Here is a 21,275-nt window from a genome sequence, read left to right on the forward strand (position 1 = left end):
AATTACCCTTTTTCCAGTGTTCACCTTGATCGATCTACCTGCTGATCTGCAAGGATCGGTGATAGAGAAAGTGTGGGATTTGACTGGAAAGGAGGTTGGATTAATAAAGGGAGTAAAACCAATCAAGGTGCAGATAAAGCCGAATGCAGTGTTCCCCCAACTGTCACAATATCACATGACTCAGGATGTCCTTATTGAAGTGACACAGAGAATTGCAGATTTTCTCAGACAGGGAGTTTTGAAAGAAGTCCTGAGTAGTCCGTATAACTCTCCGATTATGGGTTTGAGAAAGCCCTGTGGGAAAGTTCGAATTGTGCAGGATTTGAGAAAAATAAACGAAATCGTGGTAATATGCTGCCCTGTGGTTCCCAACCCAGCAGTAATAATGTACCAAATTCCTTGTGATGCTGAGTGGTTTACCGTAGTAGACCTATCACAAGCGTTTTCCTCGATTCCACTTCACGAGGACAGCCAGTTTTTGTTCAGTTTCAAATTCCTGGATAAGGTATACAGTGGTGCAGAATTCCTCAGGAATTTTCTGAGTCACCATCCATCTTCAATCAGATATTGAAGAAGGATTTGGAACCTCTTGTGTTACCTTACGATTCGACTCTTGTGCAGTACATTGATGATTTATTGATTGCATCTAAAACCAAAGACAGCTGCAAATATGATACCATTGCCTTATTGAATCATTTAGGGAAAAACGGACATAAGGTGTCACCTAAAAAGCTGCAGTACTGTCAAAAAGAAGTAAAATATTTGGGGCATCTGATTGAGAAAGGGTCTCGAAGAATATCCAAAGAGAGAATAACAGTTGTTTTACAAATGAATCCCCCAACAACAAAGAGAGATGCCAGAATGTTCTTGGGAATGGTGGGCTACTGTCGCCAGTGGATACCCAACTTCTCGATCATTTCAAAACCATTAACAAAACTGACAGGAAAGGAAGTTAAGGATGAGCCATACACAATCACATTGACAAAAGAAGAGCTTGAGTCATTTCTAGAGCTGAAAGAATGCATGTGCAGAGCTCCAGCATTAGGAATGCCTGATTATGAGAAGCCATTTCTGTTGTTCTGTCATGAACGTGATGCTTGTTCTTTGTCTGTTTTAACACAGGTCCATGGAGATGCAAATCGCCCTGTAGCATATTTTTCGGCTACTTTGGACCCTGTCGCAGCAGCCTTACCAGGTTGTTTGCGAGCAGTCGCAGCAGTTGGTCAAAGTCTTTCACAATGCGAGGGCATAGTTATGGGATATCCCCTGACAGTATTGGTTCCACATTCTGTTGAAATTCTGCTGACACGAACTAAGACACAACACATGACAAATGCCCGACTTACCAAATATGAGACAATTATTCTGGGGTCACCAAATGTCACATTGAAAAGGTGCACTGTACTGAACCCGGCAACTCTACTTCCCATTGAGAATACAGAAATAAAAGATGGGGAAGAATTTGAGCATGATTGTCTGGAGGTAACTGAGCTCAGTACCAAACCTCGCTCAGATATAAAAGATACCCAGTTAAAGGAAAACGATTACATTATGTTCGTTGATGGGTCCTGTCTAAGAGATTCATCAGGAACTTTGAGAGCTGGTTATGCAGTATGTACCATATCTGGTATAGTCGAGGCCTCCTGGATCGAGAAAGTGTTTTCTGCACAAGTGGCAGAATTGATAGCTCTCACAAAAGCCTGCCATGCTGCTGTAAATTTAAAGGTCACAATCTATACAGACAGCAGATACGGATTTGGAATTGTGCATGATTTTGGTCAACTCTGGTCACAAAGAGGGTTTATGACATCCTCTGGTTCACCAGTGAAAAATGGAGAACAGATAAGAGATTTGTTACATGCGATACAGTTGCCTCTTGAAATTGCTGTGGTGAAATGCAGTGCTCACACCAGATCACAAGATTTTGTGTCAATGGGGAATGGTTATGCAGACCAGGTTGCCAGATTTTGTGCATTAAACTGTATATCTTTTAAAGAACAATGGGAACTGTTACCACAACCTGAGAATGACACGACCTTAAGTCTAGCATTACGAGTGGTTGATACCTTAGACGAATTAAAGACACTACAAAGCCACGTTGGTAAGGAAGAAAAACGTTCTTGGCAGAAAATGCAGTGTGTACAGAGAGAAGACGATATTTGGGTATCAAGAGAGGGAAAACTAGTGTTGCCAAACAGTCTTCTGTCACAATTTGCCCGATTGTATCATGGGCAGGCTCATTTGGGAAGAGATGTCATGATCAGATCATTTAAGATTGATTGGTTCAATCCAAAATTCAGACATGCCGCAGAAATTACTTGTCACAGATGCGTCATTTGTCAACAAATGAACGCTGGAAAAGGAACTGTGGTAACTTTGAGCAACATTGGGAGAGCTGGTGGTCCATTTAATAAGATCCAAATGGATTTCATTGAAATGCCTGTTTGTGGAGGTCTGAGATACGTGCTGGTGATTGTGTGTGTTTTTAACCATTGGATTGAGGCATACCCCACACGTAGGAATGACAGTCTCACAGTTGCAAAACTACTACTCAGAGAATTAATACCCAGGTTTGGGTTTCCGGTTTCTATAGAATCAGATAGGGGAAGACACTTCGACAATGAGGTGATTAAACTCCTGTGTGCCGCACTCAACATTGAACAAAAGCTGCATTGTAGCTATCGCCCTGAAGCTTCAGGACTAGTCGAACAGATGAATGGTACTTTGAAATCAAGAATAGCAAAAATGTGTGCAGCAACAAACATGAAGTGGCCAGATGCATTACCTCTAGTGCTGATGTCTATGAGAAACACGCCAGATAAGAAAACAGGATTGTCCCCACATGAAATCCTCATGGGCAGAGCAATGAGGTTACCGGCGGTACCTGCAAATGCACTAGTGAATATTACAGATGATATGGTGTTGGATTACTGCAAAAGTTTGGCTGACGTGATTCGCTCTTTCTCTCACCAGGTGGAAGCTAACACGTTACCACCAATCGGTGAACCAGGACACTCTCTGCAAGCTGGAGATTGGGTGGTTGTCAAGAAGCACGTAAGAAAATCGTGTCTTGAGCCGCGTTGGAAAGGGCCATATCAAGTGATATTGACGACCACTACTGCTGTGAAGTGTGCCGGGGTTCCCAACTGGATACATGCCAGTCATACAAAAAGGGTAGCGTGTCCTGTTGAAGAGGAACTTGAAAATTCCGGTGCAGCAACCTCAAGAGGAGAAGTCTCAGAGTCAGAGATCAGTCAAGAAGGATCTGAGACTACAGGAGAGCCCGCTGAGAACAGCCGTGTCCCTCAAACTATCAGAGAGTTCGAGAGAGGTGACGAAGTGCCAATCTCAGTGGAGGCAGCAGGAGAACAAAGTCAAGGAGAGGTTCTCCCAGAAGCAGACGAATACAATTCAGAAACTGAATACAGTGTCGAACAAGGAGAGAGAAACGAAGAAGTGTCAAATTTAAATCAGAACAAATCAAGATCTGCCGAACGAGTTACAAGCCTATCAGGAGAAAACACCATATTACCAGAGGAGGGTGCTGTTCAAGGTACTGAAGGAAAACGGCGAAGTAAGACGAACAGAGGTGACAATTGGCCAGAAAATTCACACTTTAGAATAAGAGAAATAGCAAATGAAACAATAATAGAGGAAAGCGATACCTCACGAGCAGACGATCTGAGTGAAGGAGAACAGCAAGGTGAACGAAGAATAAAAAGAAAAAGAATAGCAAACAGAAGATATACAGGTCCTGAATGGGCATACGCTACAACCGCTGAATGGCAGCAAGAATTCTTAGCGTTCTGTTTTGATCGAGAAATACCAGGCCAGTACTACGGTACCTGAAGAAAATACAGCAAGAAATTTTTTGAAAAAAAAAAAAAAGAGACATTGAAAATTGTGAAAGCTTAAAAACAAGAATCTTAGAGAAAAAAAAAACTACCGGAAAGTGACATTAAACCTGGATTTGACTTTTAAAAACCTGATTACGACAAGCTGCTAACCTGAATTGACTAAAAGGGTCCTGGTTTGAGTGAAGACGCTGTAAATTACGCAGAAAGAGTTTGCTACTTAGAGTTGATTGTTGATCTACTGTTTGATTCTATACAAACATGGCTTATAGTAACAAGGGAAGTAAAGTATGTGGCTGGTTAGGACTTATGATAGGTGCTGTATGTGCAATAATGATTTTGGGAGTGATTGTAGGAATGCCATGGAGAGAGAGTGAAACTACTAATGCAACTTCAAAACCTGAGACTACTACTACAACTAATAAACTATCACCATGGGAGAAATTCGAGCAAGACACAAAACATCTGCATGAGGGAACTAATCCAAACGGGGAGCTTTCTACTAATGTTTTCTATCGCCTACTAAATGAGTATGTGGAAACTATGAATGCGAAAGACTGTTATGTGTGTACTAAAATTCCTTAATCTGTGCAGGAGGGAGTTACTTATCATAGCCTCCCTCTTACGTATGGGATTAGTTGCAGCTTGCTACTAACAAGATTTTATAATCAAGAGCATGTGCAATATTTTTATTCAAATTTAGATGTGTTTTCTTTTGTGCCTGTTATTGAATTCTTAAATAAGTTAGCTAAAGAGCATGATATAAAATTAGTTAGAGGATTCTTTGAGCCAACACTAACATTTGGAACTGCTTATGCACACCGCAATAACTTGACATGCTTACTGTCTCCTGTAGAGAAAAGCTTTTTAGATCACACAGATGATAGACGCAAAGCACTAAAGGAAAGATTAGAAAAAGGTTTAGAAAAACGCACTTATGCCAATGACTATGCTTATACTGAAATTAAAACACAAGGCAAGTTAGCTATAGATGCATTACACGTAGGTAGACTCTGTATATATAGACCAAAATCTGATCAAGATAATTTGTTTGTAGGAACAAGTGAATGTAGGCATGTGTTTTTGTTTCAGAGCAAATGGACCTTTATGTTAAATGGACAAGACCCAGCGATTCCTGAAATCTATTACATCTGTGGGTTAAATGCGTATTACCGTCTCCCTAAGGGATGGTATGGGACATGTTATTTGGGAATAATATTCCCAAAGATTTACCAGATTGATGACTTAAAACAACTACCTAAAACGTCTGAATTACAACATACCAGACAAAAACGAGAATCAGTGGCGGCTGTCATTGGTGATATATTTGGAGCTATAATCCCTTCAGTAGGGGTTATTCTAAATTCTATGAAAATTCAAAAGTTGTCTACTATTGTGGATAACATGCTGACAAATTTCACAGGAGCTATACTTCTGATGGATACAGAACTTGCTGCAGAAAGAGCTATGACTCTTCAAAACCGGCTTGCTTTAGACATTCTTTTAGCAAAGAGTGGAGGTGTGTGCAAAATGCTTAATGAGCAACATTGTTGCTCGTATATACCTGACAATAGTAAGAAAATTAGAAGCATGCTTACTAACTTGACTAGAGATAGTGCAGATTTGAAGGATCTAAAAGAACTTGGTGTTTGGGAGAAATTTGGAAAGGGAATTGCCCGAGTGGGAAGCTGGTTTACCAACATTTGGAATGTGGTACTTGCAAAAATCATGATGGGATTATTAATTGTTCTGATTTGTCTATTGGGATTTTGGGGAATATGCAAAATTAATGAAAAGGTGAAAAGAAATTTGGCTAACAGAACCAAAAGAAACGAAGAAAGTGAAAGAGAGAAAATGTTTAATGAAATATGGGAAAGCTCACATAAAGGAAAAGATGTTGAAATGCGCATTATGCATAAGGCAAAAAGTTAAAACCTGGAAGATTTGTGATGACGAGCGTCATCAGAGGAGGGACTGAGAGAGCGTATTTTGATATTACATATTATAGACGTGAAATGCTTATGTCTAACAATGCTGTATTAATAAAACATTTATTAAAAGCGTATTCATAAAAATGGCGAATCGTTCACATGTATAAACTAATGTCAACTGTAAGGAATAATCATTTATAGTTTGCTTAACTGAGCACATTAAAACGTATAAAAAAAAAACTGCATTCATTAGAACTCGTATATCTTAAGTTAGCATGAGCAGAAGCTGTGTAGCTCTCATATTTAAAAGCGTTTTTTTCCTGTTTCCTCAGTGTGCAGAACTTGCAAACGACCATAACCCAGCTATTGTTCTCTCTGTATTAGTTCGTAACATAGGGACTTTTTCCCATCCGCATGCTAACATCTTTTAGTATAAAATGATTGTGCTTCGAAACATTTGTAGATACTTCCAAGGACAATGAGACGAGGGAACGAGAACTTTTAACCTGAGACGTGTGCCAAGCTGATGAAGTAACCCCGGATATGCCACCTACGGAAGACCGATTATGAAGACCAATCAGAAGACGATATATTATCGAGAGATGACAAATGCATTACTTAATGTATAATTTGATAGGTTAACAATGATGGGGTGTATTGACTAACCAATAGAATTTTGGGGGAATGAATTACTAGAAAGGGATAAAAACCCATGACACAGGAAATAACCAGACATTAGGTAGGGAATGATATTGATTACTTCCCGAAACTCTGTCACACTATTCTGTGACTTGAGACTTAGACAAACCATCCTTGCCCATATTACCGCCCCTTACACTTTTCTCCTTAAGAGGAGAGTGTCTCTTGCCTCTAACTTAGATAGACTGATGGCGATCTAACTGAAGTCCTGAAGACGAAGACTGATCCTGAATGCTGACTTAATCAGAGGAGGGTAATTATATAAAATTGCTAATGAGAATTCATTTTGCCTTTCTTTCTAGGTACCAACTGCTGTATGTTTTGATAGAGACCTTAGTTAGATGTTTTCCAAATTGGTGTTCAAAATTGTTTTGCATGACGCCCAACATGCTAATGCTAATTAGAGGTTAGACGAGGTATTCACTCTGACTGACAACTGACGTGACTGACGTGGTGCTATGCTGAACTAGTATCTTAGAAAGTTCGATGTGTTATAAACTACTTATATCTATCTGATTGTCTATGCTACTGATCTTTGCATTATCAAAGGCTTATTGTGGTTGTCATCTTGTAATCGTGCTTACATGTTTATTGACTTTGAGATTAATGCCTTTACTACTAGATTGTAATCAATAGGGAATAAAACTTATTAACTCCATTAAGGTGTGGTTATTCATGACTGAAGGGTCATGGTTGCGTCGAATGTTCGTTAATGTCTAAAGTGAGAGATATTTTTATGTTAAACGTTGACAATGATATTGACATATTGATTGATATTTTAATTAGTTATCTCGTCCTACGGTGTCTCACCACTGGGCCCAAAGATTCATTGGCCTAAAACGAGTCCTGATGTGTATAAATTGACATAGACGGACGCGTTAGCATTACCATCAGTTCTCATAGATTGAGAGCACAATGTTTTATCAGACTAATACAGCAGGAAGGCTCTAGTTTTTTTCTGCTCTATCAGTTTTCATTGACTTATCTTTACAATGGAGGTGACGAGAGAAATTCTTAATTGTTTTTGCTTATATCACAAGACCATTGTAGTACTAGGCAAATCGCTTTTGAGAAAGTTGGTTCTCTAAAGCAGACAGGCATTATATCATGTTGATGTCAAGGTTATCTATTCTGCTACCTTATGCATGTATCATGCTGTGCTCAGCAGCAAAGCGCAAGCAGCCATTTCCCACTCGGGCCTCGGTACTCACAGCTGGCTTTCACTTCAGCAGCAGAACGGGCGTAGAAATGGAAAACAGCAATATGATAAATACGTAAAGTGTTGACAGGGAAGCAATTGCTTTAATGAGATCAGCTTGGGCACAGTCAGCTGGTGAAAGACTGCAATAATCCTGTGAATGAGCATGATGGCCCCAACCTCCATACTGGGGAAACGTGATCATTGCAAAACACTCACCTAACAGCTAAACTGTTGTTGAATTTCATTCAGCTGTTGCCTACCCTGGAGGAGTTAGCCAGACTCTCATAAACAACATCGCCATGCGTCAGTTTTGTTTGTCAGTGTTTCATTTCTCATGAAATTATAGAATGACAACTTCTTTGGAAAGTGCTTCCTGATTAACACATTAAAGTGTTTTGTAAGTGTCATCTGCTGTTGATGAGGTTATGACTCATTTTTTATTTTTCCATTTAATATTCGGAAATGTTGGTGCCGCCCTGTTTTGCTGTTGCATCAATCACTCGGTGGTCTCCGTGTCAGTCATCATGTTTGGGCTTCTCTATTTCTAGGTCTGTGTGATGTCCTCGTCTGAATATTATCTATTGGTTGAACAGGTGCCAAACTTTAAATTGCTTTCAGCGTTAGGTCTTTCACACAGGAAAATATTTACTCTTTCCAAATAAAAGTGGCATAATATATTTGCATAGGAAACAAATTACAAAACTCTATCTACTTGGTGATGTCATTAAAATAGTCTACTGAGAAGAAAGCTGAATCACTGATTAAAATTAAAGCTCCAAAAGCAAGTACAGGCATTCCCATTAACAAACACATCATATAATATTAGACAAGAATACATTTTGAAAATACCCGACTACTCGGTTTGCTTCTTTGCCAGGAATTACTAGGCCATTCATGCATTGGTCCACATCTTTGTAACCAGCATACATACCCTTGAAGAGGTTTATGTTGCTTGAAGTACAAAGGTCGCCCGTTTTTAGTCCTCCGTTTAAAGCAGTGGAAGAAGATTTGTTTCCCCATAGCCTAGAAAACAGTGGGCAGCACACAGTGCTTAATTTGTAAATAAACAGGGACCGGTTCCCAAAGTTCTCCTCTCACACAGGCGGCTGCTGCAATTAAATGTGCGAGCACAGAATACTGAGGCAGCATAATCCTGAAGCCATCTCTGGCCTCTTCAATCCGTTTACAGACACTCCCTGCCCCTCCAGCTCACACTTGCAGGTTTCTATTTTCTCCCATTGTGACGCTTTTTCTTTTTTCTCTCCCTCCGTCTTTCCCATACGTGCACTTTGCTCGGAGTAAATGCATGAGGCAGAAAAATAAGTGCCGACCTTAAAAAATAAGTGGCTGGGCCCGCACCGGAAACAGCTAGCACAAATTAACCACTGGCACAGCATAAGGTGTAGATCGATTTTGTGCATTATTTTGTTAGCATTTTCTGAATTCTCCTCTCGCCAGCTTCCCTTTCACCATGATTGTGCCAATAGGCAGACTCCCACCCCTGGTCAAAGATTCTGTGCTCTCTTGGATTTGTAAAGTAGGGTTGTGGGGGTGTAGCAGTGAGCACACAGTTCTGCTAGTATGAGAACCCGATAACTACATGGCCGTTTCCAAAATCTGACTACTGTTTAAGGTGTGCAATTCACTCGCAGATATTCGAGGTGTTTTTCTAAAAAAAAGAATGATTCCTTGTTATCTTTAAATCAACCTTAGCAAAAGTTGTAGTATGTGACATCTTCAAGAATTAATTAAATCTCTCCCTTCTCATGATTTTATATCACCTAATCACATCGTATTTGCTCTATTTCCGCTATAGCTATCATAATTTCTTATGCTTTCTGTAATTTTTTTCAGAGTTTCTGGAGGAGAACTGTTTGACCGAATAGTAGAAAAAGGATTTTATACAGAAAAAGATGCAAGTACTTTGATACGGCAGGTCCTGGATGCAGTATTCTATCTACACCGGATGGGTATTGTACACCGAGATCTCAAGGTGAGTTGACACGTAGACCTTACGTGTGTTGTACAATATAATTTCCTGTTGCCTCCGTTTTAACTTGTTATGTATTACTTTTCAGATTCTCGGTTTTGAACCATCTATTTAAACTCATTTCCCCAACACTCCGTTCTCTGTGTTGAATGTAACTAGTAAGTTTATGAAAGTGAAAATAAAACAACATCTAGAGGATGGGTGTATAGGGGCTTGGGCACAGGCTATCCCCCGCTGCGACTAACCCCTGCCGTGCACGGCCAAAGGCTGTGCCAGGCGGTGGTTGAAATAAGATATAGGCCCATAGTTATACTTTTGTAGCGCCGCTTTTGTGCCGCTTTTTGACGCAAAAGAGGCGCAAACTTACAAAACACAATTGTATTTTGTATTTTTGCGCCGCTTTTGCATCACAAAATGACCCAAATACGGCGCTAAAAAGTATAAATATGGGCCATAGTATTTAAAATTACTTAACGTTAAAAAAAACGTTACAGGGATGTTATAGTTAGGCTCACATTTTAAACATACAAAACCATAGAAATTCACCTGTTATAGTTAGTTACCTCAAGTAACTATAGCTTGTGCAAGAAGGTAACTATAGCTGACGCCCCACCATGCAGTTTTTTCATCAAAAATTTTACTGCAAATATTACATTAATATTATCAATGATGTTATCAAAGATGTCATGAGTGCTGTAATTTGTGAGGTAATTAGCAGTGTATGGTGATGGTGCGAGTTATAGTTATCTTAGGGCATGTGTTATAGTTACTTGAGGTGACTATAACAGCTGAATTTCTATGGTTTTGTATTTTTAAAATGTGAGCCTAACTATAACGTCCCTGCAACCATTGTTTTTGTATTGAATTTCAATGATTTTTTAAATTCTATTTTCTAACCGTAACATCCCGGTAACGTTTGGTTTCTTCAGTGAATATCACTTTTTTTAAGTTAAAGTAATTTTAACTACTATACATTAATTCAATCTCTGCCGTTCACAGCTTTTTGCGAAGCCCCTATAGCTAACTAACCCTGCGCCATGCACAGCCTTTGGCTGTGCGGTACAGCAGTTGGGAGCAGGGCCTGGCCTGCATCAGGCCCTGCAGCCAACCCTCTATAACCACCCAATACCTCATCACGAATGGCTTTCAGCCGTGCGCAGCAGGGGTTGGCTGCAGGGCCTGGCCTGCAACCAGACCTTACAGTCAACCCCCTGTAACTACCCAACTTCACGCCACACACGGCCTTTGGCCATGTGGGATGGGGGTTGGGGATTGGCTGCAGGGCCCCCTTCTTCAGTTTTACTGCCCCAGAGAGGTGGCAGTCCCCTGGGCTGCAGGGGGGGTGTCGCACTGGCCCTTATTTTATTTTATTTATTTTAGTTCTGCCGCAGGGAGGTGTGGGTGCCCAGGGAGCGGGTGGGACCAGCGGACCTGCCCTCATAAATAATTTGCAGTGTCATTGGTAGGTAGCTGTCCCTGGGGCTGAGGGGGAGTCACGTGTCACCCACTGCATCAACTTAACAACTTTTGTTCTGGGGAGGTGGTGGTCCCTGGGACATGGGGGTGCTTCATGGCCACCCCTCAAACATAAGCAGTGCCCCTGGAGGTGGCGGTCGCAGGGCTTTCATAAGCCTTGGGGGGGGGGGGCACCACGGGGACAAAATGAAAAGCAAGTGCCAGAAACTGGGCTTGTTCTTTTTTCCTTACAATCACAGTGAAATTCACGTATTTGCCACAATTTTCACAGAGATTTGAAAAACAAAATCCTTTTAAGGAGGGGTGGTCCCTGGAGGACCCCTGCACAAAGGCTAGAGTGATAGGGTAACAGTACCCTGCCCCTCAAAATGACAGCCAACACTTCCTGGTTGAAGTGTTGGCAGCCAATCAGATCTGTGCATGAGACTGGGAGTATTAGCGAACCCTTCACAGCTCGAGGTGTACAAATTTGGTTTTCTTTTAATATTTCAAAAACTACTCAACGGACTTACACCAAATAACAAAAAGGCTTCTTTCTGGATCAAAAGCTACCTTTCTGCCAAATTTGGTGTAATTCCGTCAAGCAGCTCGGGTTTATAACCATATTCAAAATCCTTATGGGAATTAACATGTGAATTCCCTTTTTTGACTCCCCCTTTTTCTCTGCCCAGCTTGACGAATCCACCCGAAACTTTCCATGCACAACAAGGTTCACGGGCACACTTTTTTGGAAACTTTTGTGAAGATTCGTCAAACTGTGTCAAAGATATACACAAAGTCAGAAAATGCTATTTCAGTGGAAAGTATGTCCTGATATATATTTATATATATTTATGAAAAGTGTGCCACCGCCACACAGAGAACCCAATTGCAATTTAGGATGGTGGCTCCCTTGTTGCCATCTTTAGAGCTATAGGTTCAGCTGCCTCAATATGTCCTTTTAAAGCATTTGCTAAGGTCTTTTATTCTGATACACTGTACATTGGAGGGCTCCATCTTCACAACTCAAAGCTCAGAGAAGTTATAGGCCCTGCTTTCTTAGACTTCAAAACCAGCACAAGTTAAAGTTCAGTCAAATAATATTTTAGTGGTTAAGTGTACCTTGGATGAGACTTCAGTACCCCAGGTGTTTTTAATGTTAGCATATTTTCAAACCTACATGGAGAATAATGATAAGATTTAGTGCCATTGCCAGTGAATAATTTATTGGATCTACTTATTGAGCTTCCTCCAATAAATGTTACTACTTTGTGGAATTTCAATGAAAGTGTGTTTAATGTGGAAAATTCTACTTATGATCTGTATTGATTGCAAATGAGATAAACACAGGAGGGCACTATTAGAAGTCTGTAATCCATTTATTCAAAGAATTTCCAATCATATGCAAAAGATACCACTAGAGCAAAGGCATGTTTAAGTGCACACGTTTCCAGCCTTTTCTGTTTAACGCATTTTTATTGAAACAATAAGCAACATGTACTGAGAAAAATACATGGAATAAAACTAACACGTCTATTATAGCAATCACCTACTTAGAGTATACATAGTATAGACCTGAATGAGACAAAAGAGCATATCATTTTAAAAATATTAAAGTTTTATGAAACAATAAAAAGAGAGCATTATTATTTGCCTAACTGTAATGGCAATAAAATGTTCAATAGCTTAACATTACAATTATAATCACAACAAGACGGTGATAAGCAACCTGGTATCACATTATCAAAGGAAATGTGAATATTGAAATTTACAGTCTCAGTACATTTAGACCATACAAAATTCCAACATGAAATACCATACCCACAAGTAAGTTATGAAGCAGTGTACCTTTTTTTGCAGTATCAACATAAATTGGTAGAATTAATGCATTTGCTCACATGAAATGGTGTACCAAGTAATCTATTATATACAATTAACACAGATTGAGTAACATTTGCTGATTTAGATGTTTTGAATAACTTAAGCATAACTTTGCTTTAGGGTTGCACATCAAAGGCATGCTGATTATAATTTTTCTATAAGAGTTCAATGTGGGATTTAGGTCTACTTACAGTTGGGTAATGGGCTGATCTATAAATTATGGCAGCAATGGTATAATACTGTTCAATATCCAACTATTACAACGTCATGGTGGTATATCCAAGCACATCTGAGGCCCTGGATGAATAATTTGAAAATGAAGTATGCGTAATATACATTTTCATTGTATATTCATTAGCAAGCATATTAAATAATGAATCTATTTTTTGTAATTTTTGTGTAAGGTACTGTAGGGGAACCATTCCACATCTGATTTATGTAGGAGATATCCTTTTGTTCCCAATGCTTTCAACACAAGGATGTATTTTCAGGTAGTTGCTATTCCAGAATATAGATGAGAATAAGTATCTCAGAGTGGAGTATTCATGAAAATCGGGTTTTATGAATAATACAATGAGTGTACTTTAACATGTTATTTTTGTGGAGAATGTGCCAATTGGCCATATGAAGAATTTTCTTATAGGTGAAATTAGCAAAACATTTGCATTCATGTCTAACCCAGGGATCAGGAGTATCATCATATTTAAATAATAAAGCACTAGCTTGCCTGATGATGAAAAAGAGCGATACTTTTTCAAATCTTTAATTTATTTGTCATGTTTTGACAAACCAATACAATGCACTTTTGTATTCTTTAGGAATTGTGAGCAAATGCTATCAAATTGCTAAAAATAAATAATTAGAAATCTTAAAAGATAACGGAGAAATAACAATTCACCCACCATTTAATAGATAATGGGGATCAAGTGATGACAGGTCATGTGATTTAGTTTCAGGGAACAAATATTAAACTGAATAGTTTTCTTAATATAAGGGTAAAACAAAATATCTAGTTTAACCTTGATTAGGCTCTACATACAATTAGAACCTTCAAACATCAAACACATGCATAATACGTTCAAAGGAAGAATATCTGTTTCATTTGAGTTCAGTTTATAACCAGAAATTTGCAAATAAAATTAAACTTCATTCAACAAAGTTTTCAATAGGGAAGAAGGATTAGCCACATATAATAGAATGTCATTGCATAATTTGAAACTTGACCTTCTAAATCATTGTGTTTAAATCTAACAATGGAGGAACTGTGTCTCAAGTGTGCAAAGAAGGGTTCTTAACATAATAAAAACAATAAAGGAAGAAGCGGACATTCCTGTCCGGTCCATACCTTAAATTATAATAGGAGGAGAAACAATTGTTTACAAAGACACTAGGAAACAAGAAAAGTAGTTTAACAAATGAAATATAATGAGTGCCAAAACCAAAAGCAATGAAGAGTCTTAAACTTACATTAACAATACTATCAAATATTTTTTTCAGCAGATGAAACCATTATCGGGGTCTTAAGTGTAAAGACAAGTGTGATAACATTAGAAAAATCTCTTGCATTAGCAGCTTTTTAAGAAACCCTGATTAGCAGTGACGGCTGGTCAAGTTGGAGAGTGGTGGGACTGGGCTGGGCAGCGTGCAGGGTGAGGGATTGGGGTTCACTTTAAGGGGACACAGCATCTCAGTGCTATTGCCTTTGAAAGTAATAATTTTTACTTGATGCTTTTGCAGATTTACATACCCTGAACTCAAAGCTGGTTCCCCATTTTCAAAGTTGGCAGCTCTGACGCAAGGCCACATCCTCACCACTTGATAAGTGGGCTCAAAAACCTACTCTTCAACTGAGAGTCCAGGAATCTCCACAGTACAGCCATTAGTGATTGACTCTCAAGCTGCTGCACTGTAATTACAAAGGTGCATATGAGTACAATGACCCACAATGCACAAAGTTTGCCTGTGAGGCCTGTCCCATAAAGCTCGCAAGCATCCCTTTTTTGCACCCACAGCTGGTGAATGGCTGCACACCCTCAGTTGGATTCAAGCTAATGGCCCTGATAACACCTTACTGAAATGACAAAATACAGATGCCTGGCACTGAGTAGAGAAACACATGTTCTTATCACCTGCCCGAGTTATTACCAGGCCATTGTGCACACTAAATAGTCAATTTCAGGCATTCTGCGACCCCCCTGACCTTGTTGTAACTGGGGCTTGCTTTTGGTAAGGTAAAGGTAGAACTTTCTGCTAAAATACCTATACAGCTAATCAGGCAACACAGTTAATTGAAAACAAAAACGCTTTAGATCACTGTGCTAACCCTTTCTTTTCAATTTATTGCCCCCCAACAACAGTGCATGCAAAGCATCATTCCAAGGGTGCTAGGTAGGGGGGGCCCTGCACTGCCCAAAACTTGTCATGGGCAGTGCAGGGGCCCACTTGTAGTCCCCAGCACATCCTTTCCACCAAAAGGCCGGTGGAAAGGGGACTAGTGATCAGCACAGTGGTGCTAAACTCAGCACCGCCATGGCTAACCACAAGTCCAACCACCCTCACCCCATCAGGAACCATGTTGCAGGCAGGGATGGCGGTCCGACTGCCGGGTCCGTAATGTGGTGGTTGAACCGCCAGGATTGCAGAGGTCCTACCACCACTGCAAAGCTTGTAATGAGGCCACAAGTCTCCAACCAAAAAGAGCCAAGCATAATGATAAAGTTCCATGACTGCCCGGCACTTACAGGAATGTGGCCATCTTGCTTGCTGCTCAGCCACAACCCTCACAGGCTAATTGATCATACTTGAATTCCTATATAGCACTTTCAATTGAACAAAAGTTATAACAGGCATTCACATTTCCTTATATTTAGAGGCTAAAGTGAGCAATATGTGTAATGGTTTCAGTTAGACCTAGCATCCTTAGCATGGTTTCCTCTGACTTGTTGCCTTCTGACCACCTGTTTTTCAGATTTCATATTTGCCTACTTTAGGATTCTATGTGCTTTACCACTGCTGACCAGTGATAAAGTGCAATTGCTCTGTACTCAAAACACGATAATATTGGTTTATCCACAACTGGCAATTTTATTTACTCGTAAGTCCCCAGTAAAGTGTGCTTTATGTGCCCAGGGCCCGTAAATTAAATGCTAAAAGTGAGCCTGCAGCACTGATTATACCCTCACTACAGTAGCCCTGTAAACATGCCTCAGGCCTGGCACTGCAGAGCCTGTGTGGGCACCCACTTGACAGGCTCAAACCTTCCTTTTTATTATAACATATAAGTTACTGCTAATATAGGACCTGGTTAGCCCCAAGACCAGTGTGCAGTATATTTAAAAAGTTGGACATGTCATTTTCAGTTTAAAATGTCCAAGTAGTGAAAAACTATAAAAATTGAGTTTCACTACTGCTAGGCCTATCTCCCCCATACGTTAACATTGGGGTTGCCTTAAAACATCTTTTAAGTGTAATTTCCAAGTGAGAGAAGATAGAAATGTTAAGTTTGGTATCTCTGGACTCACAATTTAAAATCACAACATATGGTGAAGTTGGATTTTAAATTGTAAGTCTGAAAATGCTACTTTCAAAAAGTTGACATTTTCTCACTTTAACCATTCTGGCAGTGCTGGCTGTTCGACTGTGGCGCTACGTCCATGGTCGTAATGTGGCTGTCAGACCACCACATTGGCCCTGGTCTCAAGACCACCAGGGTCATAATGACCCCCTTAATCTTTAAAAATCCATATCTCTACTTCTTCTTAATGAATTTTTGTCATTTTGGTCTTATTTTACTCAGATAAATATTCTCTATTTTTCTAAACTCTTGTGGAGTCTTTGGTGTTTTCAAAGTGTTGCTAAAATGTAAATACTGCACAAATACTTTCCACATTGCCTCTTAAGTTAAACCTGACTACTCTGTGCCAAGCTACTAGAGGGTCAGCACAGGTTAATTTAGGGTGGGCATCTGAGTTAGCCTGACTAAGATCGTGGTCCCTATGTGGACAGGGTGCATAACTCTGCCAACTAGATAACAATATCTAACAGTTTTCCTTGGATGTAAAAGCACAAACAATATAATTAATAGATCATCTATTTTGCTGGGTCAAAAATCGTCTAAAAAGAGAGTGTAAGTCAGTGGTAAAATAATCATTATTGAACTGGGTAGAAGTAAACCTTATGCAAAATATTATGTATAGATTTTATAGAGGCATGCTGCAAAAAAATGTAGAACTAATTAATAAAGTTTAATCATTATTTCTCATTTATAGCATACTTTGCAATATCTGATGAGTGTATTTGTTCTATAGCATTAGACACCAACCTAAACTTCTCCTCTGCTATTTAATTGAAGTGTACTTTGTGTGAAGGCCCAACACGCTATGGTACATGAAACATTCAGTAATGTGTAGTCTATTGTTATATTTTTCTTTAAGCCGAAGAATAGAAAAGGTGATCCTTATTTGCAAAGGACCAAAACATTTTGGGTAAGATAACTTCCCATATACAGCAGTAAACTCCGTAATTAGATTTTCTTATTTGGAAAAACTGTGGTGAGGAGGGTGTGAATTATTTTGATAATTCTGTAGATATTGCCAGTGCATTAGAAAAATAAATGCCAGCTTAAAGTCCAGTGGTCCAATTCATAATGGTTAGAATGAACATGCAGTACATATCAGCACCATAAATGAATGCCTTACGGCAAAGGGGTGAGCAAGAGAAGAAGTGTTGTGATAGTTGGCAACGAGAGTCAGTGATGAAATTTGATTGATGGTGTTGCCGCATACTGCAAGTGGTGTTCATTCTGTCCATTATGAATTTAATCATTGGACCATAAGCTAGCACCTGGCCTGCTAATGGCAAAATTACAAATATATGGAAAGGAGTGAGTAATAGTCTCAAGCATGTGTTGCTCAGATGAAGCAAAACATAATATTGTATGAAGGTTTAAGGAAAATAAAGTGCACCGTTATTTGTGTAGTAGCTTTGATGCAAGTTGTTCAGGTGAGGGCCAATTGAGAAGAAGGGGACATCTTTAGCCTCATTAACAATAGCCATGATCTGTTCCCTCTGTCTGGGAATAAAACATATTTCCCAAGAAAGACTAAAGAAAAAACTGTACATTAGGCATAGCAGCTACATATGAAGCAACATGGCATTAGGCTAAATATGAAATAGAATGTAAAACGTCCGTCGTTCATGGACCAGAAAGAAGCCTTTGAATAGCTTGACCACAGCCTGCACAGGTATTGCATTAGGAGGGAAGTTATTACTTCTAGGTATAATTATAAACCTGTATACATTACAGGGCAGATCATAAACTAACCCAGCATCTACTGTTGAGTGCCGGAGGCAGCGGGTGGCCCGCTCACTATGGTCCGAATGACCGGAGGGAGCTCACTGTCTTGCCATTGGGGTTCCTGGAACCCAAGAAAGTTGTGAAAGCCTACTGGAGGACTCCCCTGCATGGGACAGGGTGGCTCCTCTTTCATTGCTGGCGAGCGGGCTTCCAGTGGATGTGCGTGAACATGCAGCGCATTACACTACATAATGGACTTACCTGAGACTGGGCCCGTGGTGTTGAAATTTGCTGCAGCATGGCGCCAGTCTGCTATTCCTGGGGGTGGCAGAGGCCCTGGTGCAGCCCATGGTGAGTGCCACAGTGTAAGGAAATGCCTCCTTGGCATGGTTACCCCCTGACTTTTTGCCTTTGCTGATGCCAAGTTATGATTTGAAAGTGTGCTGGGACCCTGCGAACCAGGCCCCAGCACCAGTGTTCTCTCCCTAAACTGTACCTTTGTCTCCACAATTGGCACAACCCTGGCACCCAGGCAAGTCCCTTGTAACTGGTACCCCTGGTACCAAGGGCCCTGATGCCATGGAAGGTCTCTGAGGGCTGCAGCATGTCTTATGCTTGCCAGCATGTGTGTGCTGGTGGGGCGAAAATGACTAAGTCGACATGGCACTCCCCTAAGAGTGCCATACCAACCTCACACTGCCTATGGCATAGATAAGTCACCCCTCTAGCAGGCCTTACAGCCCTAAGGTAGGGTGCACTATACCACAGGTGAGGGCATAGGTGCATGAGCACTATGGCCCTACAGTGTTTAAGCAAAACCTTAGACATTATAAGTGCAGGGTAGTCATAAGTGTATATGGTCTGGGAGTCTGTCAAACACGAACACCACAGCACCATAATGGCTACACTGACAACTGTGAATTTTGGTATCAAACTTCTCAGCACAATAAATGCACACTGGTGCCAGTGTGCACTTTATACTAAAAATACACCCAGAGGGCATCTTAGAGATGCCCCCTGAAAACATACCCGACTCCAGTGTGGGCTGACTATTTTTTGCCAGCCTGCCACACACCAGACATGTTGCAGGCCACATGGGGAGAGTGTCTTTGTCGCTCTGTGGCCAGGAACAAAGCCTGTACTGGGTGGAGGTGCTTCTCACCTCCTCCTGCAGGAACTGTAACACCTGGCGGTGAGCCTCAAAGGCTCACCCCCTTTGTTACAGCGCCACAGGGCATCCCAGCTAGTGGAGATGCCCGCCCCTCCGGCCACTGCCCACACTTTTGGCGGCAAGGCTGGAAGAGATATTGAGAAAAACAAGGAGGAGTCACTCCCCAGTCAGGACAGCACCTAAGGTGTCCTGAGCTGAGGTGACTCTTACTTTTAGAAATTCTCCATCTTGCAATAGGATTAGGGATGTGCCCCTCTCCCCACAGGGAGGAGGCACAAAGAGGGTGTAGCCACCCTCAGGGCCAGTAGCCATTGGCTACTGCCCTCCCAGACCTAAACACACCTCTAAATTGAGTATTTAGGGGCTCCCAGAACGAGGAAGAGAGATTCCTGCAACCTAAAGAAGAAGAAGGACTGCTGACCTGAAGCCCTGCAGTGAAGACGGAGACGACAACTGATTTGGCCCCAGCCCCACCGGCCTGTCTCCCTACTTAGAAGAAAAACTGCAACAGCGATGCATCCAACAGGGTCCAGCGACCTCTGAAGCCTTAGAGGACTACCCTGCATCTAAAGGACTTAGAAGCTCCTGAGAACAGTGGCCCTGTTCAAGAAACTGCAACTTTTTGAAACAAAGAAGCAACTTTTAAAGACCACACTTTTTCCGCCGGAAGCGTGAGACTTTCCACTCTGCACCCGACGCCCCCGGCTCGACCTGCAGAAAACTAACTCTACAGGGAGGACTCCCCGGTGACTGCGAGCCCGTGAGTAGCCAGAGTTGACCCCTCTGAGCCCCCACAGCAACACCTGCAGAGGAAATCCAGAGGCTCCCCATGACCGCAACTGCCTGCTTCAAGGAACCCGACGCCTGGAAACCACACTGCACCCGCAGCCCCCAGGACCTGAAGGAACCGAACTCCAGTGCAGGAGCGACCCCCAGGCGACCCTCTGCCTAGCCCAGGTGGTGGCTACCCCGAGGAGCCCCGTGCCTGCCTGCATCGTTGAAGAGACCCCCGGGTCTCCTCATTGATTCCTATTGAAAACCCGACGCCTGTTTGCACTATGCTCCCGGCCGCCCTTGTGCTGCTGAGAGTGTACTTTCTGTGCCTGCTTGTGTCCCCCCCCAGTGCCCGACAAAACCCCCCTGGTCTGCCCTCCGAAGACGCGGGTACTTACCTGCTGGTAGACTGGAACCGGGGCACCCCTATTTCCATTGAAGCCTATGTGTTTTGGGCACCACTTTGACCTCTGCACCTGGCCGGCCCTGAGCTGCTGGTGTGGTAACTTGTGGGTTGCCTTGAACCCCCAATGGTGGGCTACCTTGGACCCAACTTTGAACCCTGTACGTGTTTTACTTACCTGTGAACCTAACATTTACTTACCTCCCCCAGGAACTGTTGATTTTTTCACTGTGTCTACTTTTAAAATAGCTTATTGCCATTTTTGTCAAAACTGTACATGCTATTGTGATAATTCAAAGTTCTTAAAGTACCTAAGTGAAATACCTTCCATTTAAAGTATTGTTTGTAAATCTTGAACCTGTGGTTCTTAAAATAAACTAAGAAAATATATTTTTCTATATTAAAACCTATTGGCCTGGAATTGTCTTTGAGTGTGTGTTCCTCATTTATTGCTTGTGTGTGTACAACAAATGCTTAACACTACCCTCTGATAAGCCTACTGCTCGACCACACAACCACATCCTAGAGCATTCGAATTATCTCTTTTTGCCACTATCTTACCTCTAAGGGGAACCCTTGGACTCTGTGCACACTGGTTCTTACTTTGAAATAGTACATAC

The 21,275-nt window shown here is 41.2% G+C and overlaps 1 protein-coding gene across 1 annotated transcript in view; it reads left to right on the top strand.

The window, feature by feature from the left end:
- The window catches only part of CAMK1D (calcium/calmodulin dependent protein kinase ID), a 1,292,386-nt gene that overhangs the window by 1,040,696 nt on the left and 230,415 nt on the right, over nt 1-21,275 (top strand). Inside the window, exon 4 of the mRNA XM_069228669.1 lies at nt 9,540-9,678. Within this exon, the coding sequence (XP_069084770.1) occupies nt 9,540-9,678 (139 nt within the window). The remainder of the gene's footprint in view (nt 1-9,539; nt 9,679-21,275) is intronic.

The sequence above is a fragment of the Pleurodeles waltl genome, chromosome 4_1, assembly GCF_031143425.1.
Source record: "Pleurodeles waltl isolate 20211129_DDA chromosome 4_1, aPleWal1.hap1.20221129, whole genome shotgun sequence".
Lineage (NCBI taxonomy): Eukaryota > Metazoa > Chordata > Amphibia > Caudata > Salamandridae > Pleurodeles > Pleurodeles waltl.